This window comes from Pelodiscus sinensis, chromosome 4 (assembly GCF_052426305.1).
Source record: "Pelodiscus sinensis isolate ZL-2025 chromosome 4, ASM5242630v1, whole genome shotgun sequence".
Lineage (NCBI taxonomy): Eukaryota > Metazoa > Chordata > Testudines > Trionychidae > Pelodiscus > Pelodiscus sinensis.
In genome coordinates, this window is record NC_143055.1 from 79,288,568 (window position 1) to 79,302,913 (window position 14,346).

The following is a 14,346-nucleotide window of genomic DNA, read 5'->3' on the forward strand; positions in this document are numbered from 1 at the left end:
TTTTTGTTGCCCTCTTCTGACCTTTTTCCAATGCCAATATATCTTTTTTGAGTTGAACCAACCACATCTGTATGCAGTATTCAAAATGTGGGCGTACCATGGATTTATATAGGGGCAATAAGATATTCTTTGTCTTAGTCGCTATCCCTTTTTTTAATGATTCCCAACATTCTGTTTGCTTTATTGACTACCACTGCACATTAAGTGGATTTTTTCAGAGAATTATTCACAATGACTCCAAGATTTCTCTTGACTGGTTATAGCTGAATTAGTCCTCATCATTTTGAATATGCATTTGGGATTATTTTATCCAATGTGCATTACTTTGCATTTATCAACACTAAACTTATTTACCATTTTGTTACCCAATCACCAAATTTGGTGAGATCCTTTTGAAGCTCTTCACAATCTGCTTTGTTCTTAACTATCTTGAACAGTTTAGCACCATCCGCAAATTTTGCCACCTTAGGCTACATCTAGACTACAAGCCTCTTTCGAAAGAGGCTTTTTTGAAAGAATCTTTTGAAAAAACCTCTTTCGAAAGAGAGCGTCTAGACTACAAGCAGATTTTTCGAAAAAGCAAGCCGCCTTTCAAAAGAGAATCTAGACACTCTCTTTTGAAAAAAGCACAGTTTGCATTCAAGATTACTTTCGAAAAAAGGCATTATTCCTCCTAAAATGAGGTTTACCGTGATCAAAAAGACCACCGCATTCTTTTGGTTTACTTTTGAAAGAACATGGCTGCAGTCTAGATGCAAGTGAAGTTTTTTTTTTTAAAAAAAAGGCTATTTTTTTCAAAAAAAACCTGTAGTCTAGACACACCCTTACTGTTTACCCTTTTCACCAGATCATTTATAAATAGATTAGATATGATTTGGTCCCAGTATGCAGGGCTCGACAATCTTTGTAATCTACTCACCCGTGGCGAATAGATTACAACCCGAAAGAGCTGAGTTCCGGCGATCTGCGCATGCGCAGAACGCCGGACAGCGCGGCTGGTGAGCAGGGCTCATCGCGGCTCAGCAAGCCCTGCCAATATGTAATAGTGTGATCAATTAACCAATAAGCAAAATCATATAGGTTAATTCTATAGATTTCACACATTTCTCCCCCACCCTTGCCAGTACATTTTTAGTAAACTAGCCAGCAGCCCAGCTCAGTCCCAGTTTGTGCCGTGTCTGGGACCCAGCCCTGCTGCAGCTCTACATTTAAAGTGTATTAGGAGCCAGGCAGGCAGCCTGGCTCAATTCCAGCTCATGCCAGCCCCACTCCCAGGGAGCTCCCTGCTACCCCGCGCTGCTACATCTCTATCAGAGGCAGCAGCGTGGGATAACAGGCAGCCTGTCTACGAGGGTAGCTCCCCTTGCAGACCAGCTCCCCTTGCGGACCAGCTTCCACCTGGCACCCCATGCTGCTGCCTCAAATAGAGATGAAGTAGCGTGGGGTGGTAGGAGGCTCCCTGGAAGTGACGCTGGAGCACATTAGCTGCCAGCTCCACCCTCAGAGACTATAGAATAGTCAACTAACCATTAAGAAATCATGAGGTTGATCAAGTATTCAATTAACCGATATTTAACATCCCTAGTATGGTCCCTTTGGGGACACCACTAGTTACCTCTCTCCATCCTGAAAGCTAACCATTTATTTCTACCCTTCTGGTCTTTTAACCAGTTATCAATTCATGAAAGGACCTTCCCTCTTGTCCCATGACAACAAAGTTTTAAGTAAAGTCTTTGGTGAGGGACCTTGTCACAGGCTTTCTGGAAATCTAAGTACACTATAGCCACTGGATCCCCCTTGTCCACATGACTGTTGATCCTCTCAAAGAACTCTAGCAGATTAGTAAGGCATGATTTCCCTTTACAGAAGGCATGTTGATTTTCCCCCAACAAATTATGTTCATCTGTGTGTCTGACAAGTCTATTCTTAACTATAGTTTCAACTAATTTGCCTGGTACTGATGTTAGACTTACCCATCTGTAATGGTCAGGATCACCTCTACAGCCCTTTTAAATATTGGTGTCACATTAGCTAATCTTCCAGTCATTAGGTACAGAAACTGATTTAAAGGATAGGTTACAAGTCACAGTTAATAGTTCTGCAATTTCACATTTGAGGTCTTTCAGAACTTGGGTGAATGCTATCTGGTCCCAGTGACTTGTTACTGGTAAGGTTATCAAGTTGTTCCAAAACCTTCTCTAATGACACTTCAATATGGGACAATTCCTCAGATGTGTCACCTAAAAAGAACGGCTCAGGTTTGGGAAACTCCGAAATGTCCTCAGCTGTGAAGACCGAAGCAAAGAATTCATTTAGTTTCTGCACAGTGACCTTATTGTCTGAGTGCTCCTTTAGAATCTCAATCATCAGTGCCGCCACTTATTGTTTACCAGGCTTCCTGCTTCTGATGTACAGGCAGTCCCTGGGTTAAGTACAAGATAGGGACTATAGGTTTGTTCTTAAGTTGAATTTGTAAGTAAGTCGGAACTGGCTCCAGATTCAGCCGCTGCTGCTGAATCTGACCAGGGGCTGACTACAGGAAGCTGGAGGCAGAATTACTCTGCCCCCAGCTTCCTAGAATCAGCCACTGATCAGTTTCAACAGCGGCTGAATCTCGAGCCTGGGACAGAACAGCTGGACTGCCAGGTAGGTCCCTGCAGGACCAACCCGGCAGCACCCCAGCTGCTCTACCCCAGGGTCCACAACAAAAGCCAGGTCTGCTGGGGGGGGGACGGGGACGCAGCTAGTGTGCCCCCCCCCCCCCAGCAGACCAGGGACATGGGGAGTAAAGCTGCGGCGGCGGCGGGGTGCCGCGCCTCTGAGGCTTTGCTCTGGCAAAGCCTCAGAGGCGCGGGACCCCGCCGCCGTGGCTTTGGTCCCCGTGTCCCTGGTCTGCTGGAGATGGTCCCCAGCAGACCAGGGACACCCGGAGCAAAGCCAGGGAGATGGAGGGGTCCCGCGCCTCTGAGGCTTTGCTGTGGCAAAGCCGGGGAGGCGTGGGACCCCTCCCCGGCTTTGCTCCCGGTGTCACTTGTCTGCTGGAGACGGTCCCCAGCAGACCAGGGGCACCCGGAGCAGCTTTTCTCGCCCCGGAGGTCGAGGTGGCGGGACCGCTGCGCTCTGGGCGGTCCCGCTGCCTGCGAGCTCCGGGGCGAGAAAGCCCTGTTCATAAGTGCGGATCCGACATAAGTTGGATCCGCGTAACTCAGGAACTGCCTGTACTTAAAAAATATTTTGCTATTACTTTGAGTTTTTGGCTAGCCTTATATTTTTAAACTTAATTTGAAAGCATTTATGCTCCTTTCTATTTTCCTCACTAGGATTTAACTCTACTTTTTAAATGATGCCTTATCCCTCACTGCTTCTTATACTTGGTTGTTAAGCCATAGTGGTACTTTTTGGGTTCTCTTTCTGTGTTTAATTTAGGGTATACATTTAAGTTAGGCCTCTATTATGGTGTCTTTGAACAGTCTCCATTCAGCTTGCAGGGATTTTGTACCTATGATGTGTCAGAATGGGTATTTTTAAAGAGATTAACCTATCATTCATTCTTCTTCATACAGCTAAAGAATATTTCATTTGCAGGAGAAGATTAATTGTATATCCCCTCAGTCCCAATTTTGGCAGTTTTAGAAAATATGTTTTGTTACTTCACTGTGCCCGGTCGCTGACCATTGTCTCAATTGTACATAATACATAGGGCTTAAAGTTCATTGCCTGAATATATATTACTCTGAAATTGAAGACATTGCTCAGGGTTGCAATGTCTAACTGATTTAGAGACCTACGTCTCATTTTCACAGGGATTTAGGCACTTTTTCAGTCTCAATTCCATCCACTGTCTATGGGACTTAGGAGTCTAAGTGCCTAAATACTACTGAAAGTGATATGTATGCTCCTAAATTAGTTAGGCATCACAACCCTGAGCACAGTACCACTTAAATACCATGAAAAATCCAGGCTATAATGCCAAAGTCAATACAGAAAGATCTTTCAACTTAGGCATTGCAATCCTGAGTACAGTGCCCCCAACATATTTTGAAAATTTTTGGCCTGTTACATTTCTGGGCACACCACCACAAATGTATGAGGGTTTCAGTTTCATAATAGCCTAGTTATATGAAGCTTCACTGAATATTTTGTATTTACATGATTATTTGAAAGATTTGAGATAAAGTACAGGTGAGTGTTAGGCAAGGTGAGAGATCAGATTTATTTTAGCATCCAAATCAAAAGCAGCTGTAACTATCAGCAACACGGAAGCAGTTAAAATACCTTTTCTAGTACAGTGAGAAGGCCTGCTAAACCACTGAGAGAATTTAAAGGGAGAAGAGGTGATGATTAAGCAGATAAACATTTAGATTGAGATGCAATGGAGAAGCACGCTGCATTTCAGCTTTGATCTTCCTTGTTCCTATCCCTATAATTATTTTATTACCTATATTTCTTATCCTGTTTTCTATTATTAGCAAAAGTTTATTTGAAAAGAGGGACAGAAGAATTCGTCAGCTCCTGCTGCTTATTGCACACAAAGTTTTATTCTTATATGGCTGCGTCTACTCTATGAGCTAAGGATAGGATTGCTATTCAGATAAGTATGTGCATATGAGCTGGTAGTGTGGCCAGGGTCATCTAAGTAGCAGTGACATGTCTATCATGCTTAGTACTTATACTTAGAATGCATATTGTGGCTACCGTGCCATGCAGACTTAAACTAACATAAGTCTCTAGGGGCCTGAGCTTATACTGCAGACGTAATGCAGCAGTGATTTCCAAAGATAATAATTGTGATGCCATTAACAAGCATAGAGTCTGGAACTACGGGGGGGGGAGGCTACAAAAGCTTGACTTGAAGTAGTTTCCATCATATACAGGTTTATAGTTGGGTTCAATGGCTCACAACACCCCCACTATACAAATTGTTCCAGCACCCCTCCTAACAGGAAAGTGTTACTTTAGGGTGAGATTAATCTTAGTGGTAATTACATAGCACATTTCATCTGAGAACCATAAAACACTATACGAATATTAACCAATCAAGCCTCATAGCATCTCTAGCACAAAGGATGTAATATCCTATGGATCGGGGGGAATGAGAGCCAGAATTTAAGGATTGGTCCAAGATCATATAGCAAGAGACAGAAATATTGCTCATATTCTCTCTCTCCCTCCCTCCCAGCAAGTAGTACTTCTTTGGATGTTAGTTTAAGAGTAGCATAAATTAGCACTAGGCTTTTTAAATTTGACTATAAAGTGACTCATGGTAATAAATCAATTTTTAAACAAAAAAGCTTGACTTAAATTGTGATCAAACTATGGCATTTTTAAAAACACAAAATCACCTGATTTCCAGCTGATGTAAACTAGCATAAATTTGGTACAACTTAACTTTGCAAATTTACACTGAGAATCTGACCCCAGATGTTTAAATGATGTAAACTTTTTTTTTTTAAAAAAAATGACATGCTGTTGAAATAAACTGCAAACTCAAAAGTCAGGCAAGATAACTACAAATGTAGCTACAGCAGACTTCCAATAATACGGAACCTTTGGGACATAGGTGGTGCTAGATTATTGGATATTCCAGACTACCACGAGGTACTATAAAATGATATACAGATAGATACACACAGTATACACTGTATATAAAGTGTTTTTAACCCTTTTTATTGTACATACCGGATACAGTAGTGTTTTATTTTTAATCCTTTTCGCTCAGTTCAGCTGCTGCTGCTGCCTTGTGACTCATTTTTTGCTGAAGCTCACTCACTAGGCTCTTGCCATTTTGATACCGGACTATTGGGAGTGTTGTACAATTGGATGCCCAACTATTGGAGTTCTACTGTACATCAGAACACACTTTTGGAATGAATCACAATCTTACAATGTAAGACCTTCATCCTGCAGCCACACTTTTATTTGACTACGTCTTTAGTAAGTAGTGTGTGTGTGTGTGTGTGTGTGTGGGTGTGTGTGTGTGTGGGTGTGTGTGTGTGTATGTATTGGGGGGGGGTATATAGAATTGGAGGGGGAAGGTAGAGGGAATAGAGAGCTTAAACAGTTTGCACCTCCAGGAATCATTTGTCATCTGGTAACTTCCATCTAATATTAAAGTATAAAAAAAGAGAGAGTATGCTAGTCACTGGTTTTCAAATATAGGATGCATTTTCAGCCGCATAGTACATCATACTGTATTGAGAATTTGACTTACTTACATTAACATACATACAACATAAGTAAACAGACCTATGTTTACCGTAACAAAGAATTTGTCTTGGTTCTATAGCCTTCCTTCTGAATCCCACAGAGATGTTATCAGGTCATATATATCACCAAAAATGTAGTTTTGTTTTCTCAAAACCTAATACTGACAAATATTGCCATAATTTCCTCCTGTTTAAATCTAAAAACGGTATCCTACCTATACGCACATACAGGCAGCCTTACAACTTTAACATAGCGCAGTAAATATAGCATCAAGTGATTAAAATGTTAGAACTTCAATTTTTAAAAATATTTTTCTACCCTGACATTGTCCCCTTAGGTTTTTAATTTGTTTATCTTTCTAAACTAATAATGAAACATGTCCTTTTAACCTGAGGTCTTCACTCTTAACAATTCTCAGCAACATAACACTTACATCGTTTTAGGTCCCTGCATTACATCTTAAAGTCTTAGTAAAGATCCATCATCCTCAAACAGTCATACGAAGAACCACTGAAAATTTAGTGCAACTTCTGTATTTCTTCTCAATCCCACATTGTTCTTTGTTACCAATACATGGTGCTAATTCTGCACTTATAAACACATGCAAAATTCCCCAATGACAATACTAACCTGTATTTTGTCCTTTATAATATTAGCCCTTTCTTTTAGTAATGGCACAATTAATATTTGATATTAAACCGGAGAGGCAAACTCTACTCATAAAATTATTATTATCAAAAACAACAATTAGAAAATTTAGGGAAGTTTTAAGTGTGACACTTCAGAGCAAACAATCCAGAGAGATGAAAAGGGCAAGTCACATGCATGTTAGATCTGTTCAGTTTACGGACCCAATTTAGCAGCGCAAATAAGCATATTCTTAGTTGTAGAGGAATTTAAGTCCTTTGCTGAAACAGGGACTGTTTGAAACTCCTACATTCTTCAGGGCATGTACTCCTGTGAATCAGCTCTGACAAGAGAGCATAGCAAGTGTATCACAGATTTAAAAGACTTAGTCTGAGCCAGTCTTAGGTACTCCTTAGACTTTATGGGACAATTTTCACTTACCAGATCTGATTGAATAATATCTCAGTGTTTGTTCCAGTTTCCCTGTATCAAAGAAAGTTCTCAGACAAACCACATATTACCTGTCCTATCATCTTAAGCCCGCGTTTCCCTGGTTGTCCCATCTCCATTAAAAAAAAACAAAAACAAAACAAAAAGCCTACACCAATACACAAAAACAAGACAAAACAAAAACAAATACATCACTTATTTGATATTATAGCTACTGTGAGTCTACTCACCACATAATCCTAAACTATGATTATTGGTCATAGGGCCATTGTTTATTATGTAAATGACTCATGAGAATTACTGGAATTCTTACAAATACCAAGTAAAAGAGGAGTGAACATTTAATGTCAAGCACTAATTAGATACTAGATATGCCTCAGTTGGGATAATCATCATTAGGGAAGTGCTATTCAATCTGAGAATACAAGTAAACATTTAAAATGAATACATTCTGTTTATAGAGTTATTCAGTGCTGAGCTTGTGTACTGTGAATAATACAATAGAATTTGTGTAGAGGTTACTGAGGCATAGATTATAGAAATGCAGTTCATATTAATTTAAAAATTTGCAGTAGGTTGGCACTTTTAATTTTTTTTAAGAGGCCTAAGTTGTTCAGTGGCAGTTTATATGTAGTTGCTTTGGAACATGACATCAAACTGAACATATAGTTGATTCTAAATACAGTTCTACATTAGTATCGAAGTCTGGAGTGAAAGCCTGTCTTAACTGAAATAAAGGGACTTCAGTAAGATCAAGATTTCATCTTGGTCTTTACATTTTCAGTCGGTTGTTATGGCATAGCCAAAATGAGGCCTTGCTATTGGCAACACAGCAGACACTTAATTCAAGATACCAAACTGCAAGCAGTTAGAGATGTTTTTGTTTCTTAAATAAAAATAAAGCAAAACTTATTGTAGAAATCATAGCAAAGGAGGCTTTTTTGTTATTTAATGTTGTCCTTAATTGACTATGATATATTGAACTTTCACTGTCGAGAAACAAGCCTCAGAATCAGAGATATGCATGCTGTAGATTTAAAAGGAAAGGCAGAGTAGTGTTTCAGTGCCCAAGAACACAGAACAAGGCATGTTTACAAACAGCAATAGACATTGTAGATAAATAATAATAGTATATAGTCACTCAAAATGAGTGACTAGACAGTTTTGGATTTCAAAATAAGTGTCCTTAGAAGTCTGAGATAAAAAAAGAAAGTCAGCCTGAGTTAAGAATAGTAATATTTTCTAAAAGCCCTTGAAACATGTATCATGCTCTTCAAAAGATACTGGCTTGTAGCTAGATAGTCACATGTTCAATGTGTGGAAGGCATAGAATAATAATAATAAAAAACAGGTGTGCAGTATGTAAAGCTGTTAAATTTAGTAGTTTGCCTGTAATAGCTGCCAAAAAGACTGCTGGTATTTTGGCACGCGCACTGCTTCCATTACTGAGGGAAAAAGAGAGAAAATTGGCCTCTCTCTCTCTCTCTCCCCCCCCCCCCCCCCCGCCCCGAGAGCACAGGAAAATTCTTATTTGTTTGGAAGTTACTAGTTTTCATCAACCAAATTGCTTTGTTCCATATCTTCTGACATCCCCCGTAGCAAACTATATTGGCTGCACTGACTCTTACTAGCAAGTCTTTTCTTACAACTAAACCCAGGCAAAAAGCAGTTCAGAATGGCATAGACTCTATGTGCAAGTAAAATGAAGTATGTACCTTGTGAACACCCTCTAGAAAGGAACAGAATGGGCAGTATCGATTCAGCCACAGGTGGAAGGAAACAATACTTCACTAGGAGTTTTTACCAACTCAGAACATAATCCTGAGGCTGCTTTTAATCCTGAGGCTGCTTTTATTTCTCATTAAAAGATATTTCAACACTTAATACATGTTGATTTAGAAACAATAACTTTCCTGAATGCAGAATACACGTATATGGAAGTGAAATTAGCTTGTTTTCAGCTTCCATCATTTTTACCTAAGTACTTAGATGTCCTCTCATCCACTTTTCAGGATGAAACTAATCATCACTATTTTATATGGCACTTGGATATACAAAGTTAAGAGAGAAAAAACCCTGATAAAATACATTCACTAAAATTAATTTATGGCAAAGCAGGGAGCAAATCATCCCCCTACCCTTTTATGACTTGGAAGGTGTGTTACATTTACCTTCTAGCAGATTTTCAGGAAATCTGGTTATTTGGCTTACATAGTAAGCTACTCTTTGTACATTGTGTTCTGGATAAAGATGTGATTAAAATAAGGCACACATTACAGGTCACTTTTTCCTCTTTACACAACCACTGATAAGTAATTTGTGCTTTTATAAATACATTATTATGCAGTCTATGTACAGGCACTAACAGGCTCTGTTGGTGCTTCTGTTAACCAGCCATCCACAGAAAGAACGGAATAATGATAGTGGGTAGGGTGGTGGAAGGTGCCAAACCCAGGCAGATAATAGATGCTATTCCCAGGAACGCTGCTGCAAGAACACTTCTTTGGTCCCGAATAATCATCTTCACTGTTTCACAGAACTGCAAAAAAAAGACAAAAGGAAAAGTTCTCAGTTAAACATGAAAGTCAAACTGATAGGTATTGATAAGTGCAAGGTATTGACAAGGGCAAGGAGAAAACAGGCCCTTAAAGACTGCTCTGTAGAAAGGGATGTTTGGCGGAACAATGTCCAATGCCACTGAAGTTTGTAAGAGCTTTACTATTGACTGCAATACATGTAGGATCAGGTCCTTAGAGAGAACCAGAGTATTTTAAAAGTGCTTTAATAGGTGAATGAATCTAGCTTTATTTTCTTCACAATCAAAGTGACTATAGGGAGGTTAAATGTAGCTGCAGGTTAAGTTTTTTCTAAGCAGCTTGGAAATTGCTTTAATGGCTTGGGGAAAAAAACCTGTAATTGGTTATAATTTGGTCTGAAATGTCAGGAGGATAGGATGGTGAGCTTAAGTCACTGACTGTTAGCGTCTATGAGAAAATTATGCTTTCAGACAGATACTCCCACCTCTCCTACATATCCTACAAGTTTGAGTGAAATATCCCTGGAGTCAGTTTTTGCAATCTTTTAAAATGTCATTAATTCTATTTGCTCTCCTGCTGAATAAAACATCCTAGATCCTGCTTGGCATTGGGTGGGGAAGGGAGAGACAGTGAACCAGTGTTTGCAGCAGCCTGTGGCTGCGGTGCCAGAATACGGTAGCTTCCAACCAGAGAGCTGTGTATTGACTAGACTGCTCACTAGACTGCTCAAAAGATTGCTTACTTACGGAAACCAGGCCTCAGCACCAACTGACCTACTTCTCAGGAAGCACACTTGAGGTGGGGGAGGTGGGGGGGGTAAGAGAATTGTGACCATTGAGCCTGACTGAGATTTTACACAAACTAACCTCTTCAACAAGCAGTTTGTTGGACTATTCAAACCACACACAAAACACCATTATTCTGGGAGATGCTAAACAGTAACACCAATTAAAATATGTTCTGCCACTATAAAACCTGGCAAAGTTTTAAAATGATGGAAAGTTTTCCACTGCTACTACACACAGATTAAGTATACTTTGAGTATAGCTCTGTTCCTTGGTTGAAATGAGCACACAGAACTGTATGTGCTCCAGCCTAATTACCAAGCAGAAATGTTGCTTTCACTCTGAAAAATTATTTGCACTACCAAAATAAATCTGACATGTTTCCTTTTGTAGACTTGTAAAACGTGGGGAGACTCCTTTCTAAACTAGCCTTCAGCTACCGTTACCTCTGTCCTCAGATACTTTGTAATGCAGCAACTGTATGTTTCTTTAGTCTAGGGAGCAAAGACCAGCTCAGTCTCCAAAAATCCATGATCTCTCCAGTTGCACAGGATTTGCTGAGAACCTAGTAAATTTCATTAAGAACTGGTAAACGGTTGAAGGCTTTTCTTTCTAAAGAGCATGGATCCAGTGCCTCAAAAGTGAAGTCTTTTAGAACAAGCTTGTTTAGATTAGAAGACAAAAGGTTTTTGGTTGACAAATTTGCTTTGATCTTTATTTTTTGCCCACTGACTGATGCCAGGCTTGCTGCTTCAGACAAATTCACTGGAGGTCTCCCTACCCCCAGCTCAAAGATTATTAGCCACAAAAGACACCTGATTCCTCAGTGCCAAAAGCAGGTATAGGGGGATATATTCCTCCTCACCCCAGCCCAAATAGATTTCATTCAGGCCACATATTAGGCTAGTGTCGGACTTCACTGAGGATGCTTTACTTTATAGCAGATCCAATCATCAATAAGAATTCTCTTCTTTCACATACTTTTAGAATCTTGCCAGTTACAAGAGTCTGTGTTCCTTCCATTAAGTTAGCTTTTGGGGATAGTAAGGGGGGGTGGGGTGGGGTGGGGCAATAACAAAGCTTGGAAACAGACAACCTTGGGTTTTAACCCATTTCCAAGCATTCCAATTGGATTTGAAATGGAGGGGAATGGAAGAGGAATCCCTTTTTGGGCAGGCAGAAATTATCTACAGCAGGGTGAGAGTTTGTAACTTTTCCCTTTTCTTACAAACTTTGTGCCCTCTACAGGAAAAGAACCCTTTCATGCTGAATTTAGCAAACCATTAGCAGTCAAGGACCAAAATCCCTTTCAGCATTAATGGCCCATTGCAGGCTGTCAGGTCATTTGACCTCATGGGAGATATGAAATGTTAGGACAATCTCTGGCCCATTTTCAAACTTCTAGATGTTAGGAAATCCTAGACAAGGGCTCAGAAGTGTGCTGACAAAGTTCAAAACTCAGGCAGAAGATGACTTCAGACAATTTTTTTTTGCACGCCCAGCTTTTGGAGTAGCAACCAAAAAACAACAAACAAACAAACAAAACCACAAGGGGAAGAAGGGAGCCCCTCACATTAAGCTACTGATGCTGCTGTTGGAAGGAAGGGGGGGAGGAAGTGAGCTCTCCTTCCAGCAGGAGAGCTAAACAGCAGGACTGGCGCAATGTGGGGATGCTATTGAACCAAGCCGTAAGCCCTGTATATAATGCAAACCAATGCAAATCAAGGGGGTAGCAACCCCCCATAGCCCTAGTTCCAGCACCTATGGAGCTTGAAGTCACAGCATGAGCCCTGCAGTGGCAGTTTCCCTCCCAAGCCTCCCCCCAGTTTTCCAGGGCTCTGCTCCACGCTCACTCCAGCAGTCAGGGCTGCGGCAGGTGCGTGCCCCACGCGCCAGGAGGGGCGGCGAGGGAGGCCAAGTCATTCCCAAGGCGCCAGGCGGGCGCGGGAGGAGGGGGGCGGGTTGCTAATACCAAGGCGCCCGTGGGACTTTCCCCCTCACGCGAAGAGGGGTCACTCCAAGCGCTAACGTCCCTGCTGAGCTGTGCCCCGCCGCCAGGGGGGAGCTGCCGGGCACACGCCACGCGGGCGTGAGTCACACCAAGCCGCGCCTGGGCGGACGCCCGCAGCCTGCGCAGGAGGGCGGGAGCGGAGCTCACCTTGTCTGTCTGGAAGCTGACGGCGGAGCCGTAGCGGCAGTAGGTGACGAAGTGCTCGCAGTTGTTCCACAGGAGGCTGTAGGCCGTGGCCCCCACCAGCTTCTCCGCCCTGCGGGCCACCTCCTCGCCGCACAGCGCCTGGCTCTTGAAGGCCCGGTCCATGTGGTTTACCAGGATGGAGCCGCCGTAGGCAAAGTCCTCCACCGTGTCCACGCGGATGCGGGCCGTGCGGGCCACCACGCCCAGGATGAGCCGCTTGTTGGTCACCACCTGCTGGATCTGCTGCTGGTCGTCGGTGAAGGCGGGCAGGATGTCGGGCATGAGGTGCGCCACCCGGTTGTCCCCCAGGTAGATGCCGAAGTGCACGAAGAGGGTGCGGGGCACTTCCAGCAGGTCGCCGCGCTTGAAGTAGGTGGTGTCGTAGTAGCTGGGCTGCTTCTCCTCCTCCTCCTCCTCTGTCCCCGCGCCGGGGCCCACGCTGTACAGCCTGAGGCTGGCCAAGAGGAGCAGCTTCTCCAGCAGCAGGGAGGCCGCCTCGAACATGGAGTTCTTCATGGTGCTGGCTACAGACGGGGCTTTTCCTGCTGCTGGATGCTGCTCATCACCCCTGGAGCCTGGCTTTTTATCCTGGCAGGGAGGGGGGCGTGGCGGGGCCCCAGGCAAGCACTATCCCGATTGGTTGAGAGGGAAGTGGGTGGCTTCGAAACGGGAGTGAAATAAACCTTTATTCAGAAAAAGGGCTTAACACACCGCTCCGTGGTGCTGCCGCCCTGTTGAAGCCGCTGGACTGCAGAGCTCCTCCCCAGAGCAGCCACTGACTAGCTTCTGTATTGCCTGTTCACACAGGCAGCAGGGATCAGAGACAAGGGGAGGCAATGCCTGCCCTGGGTCTTAGCGCTCAACAGCTGCCCGCTTCCTATCTCTATTCTGCCGGTTCTTGCAGGCTCCCACAGCAGGCGGTAGCACCCTGGTAAGAGTCTTCCCCTGAGTGGATCCATTATCTGAAAAGTGAAAAGGGTTCCAGCTTGTCACATCTATTAACATAACATTGACCCTGTGAAAGAGCCATTAAGTTGTAATGAAGCAAACTGAACTGACAAAAACTGCTGTGCATTAAAAACGAGGACTTCTGTGGCACCTTAAAGATTAATACATTTATCTGGGCATAAGCTTTCATGGGCCCAAATAAATGTACTAGTCCGTAAGGTGCCACGGGACCTCCCTTGTTCTTGCTGAAACAGACTAAGACGGCTACCTCACTGTAAGTTGTCCTGCATTAGAGTAATATGTCTACAGGACTTTAGTTGAAAATTTGCTTTAAACATTTCCTTAGTTTGCTGCTGAGGATTATAAAATCACATCTCTAAAAAATCATTGATAGATTTTTAGACGCACAATCTGAATATTCAGCTTTAGCCTTAAATGTTTGGATCTTCAGACATACAGTTTTTTAAATAAGTTGTTCAAAAGACCACCCTTATTTAAAAATACACAATTTAATTTTCAAAGCTTCAGAGGGATAGCCGACTTAGTCTGTAACAGGAAAAACTTAAAAAACAACAAATAGACTAGTAGCACCTTT

General features: G+C 42.4%; 1 protein-coding gene across 1 annotated transcript; it reads right to left on the reverse strand.

The window, feature by feature from the left end:
• Nucleotides 1-5,644: 5,644 nt before the first annotated feature.
• Nucleotides 5,645-14,346, reverse strand: LRAT (lecithin retinol acyltransferase). Its single transcript, XM_075930097.2, has 2 exons — nt 12,765-14,346; nt 5,645-9,823 (listed from the first exon to the last, which is right to left on the reverse strand). The coding sequence occupies exons 1-2, from the start codon at nt 13,317-13,319 to the stop codon at nt 9,671-9,673; spliced, it is 708 nt and encodes a 235-aa protein (XP_075786212.2). The 5' UTR covers nt 13,320-14,346; the 3' UTR covers nt 5,645-9,670.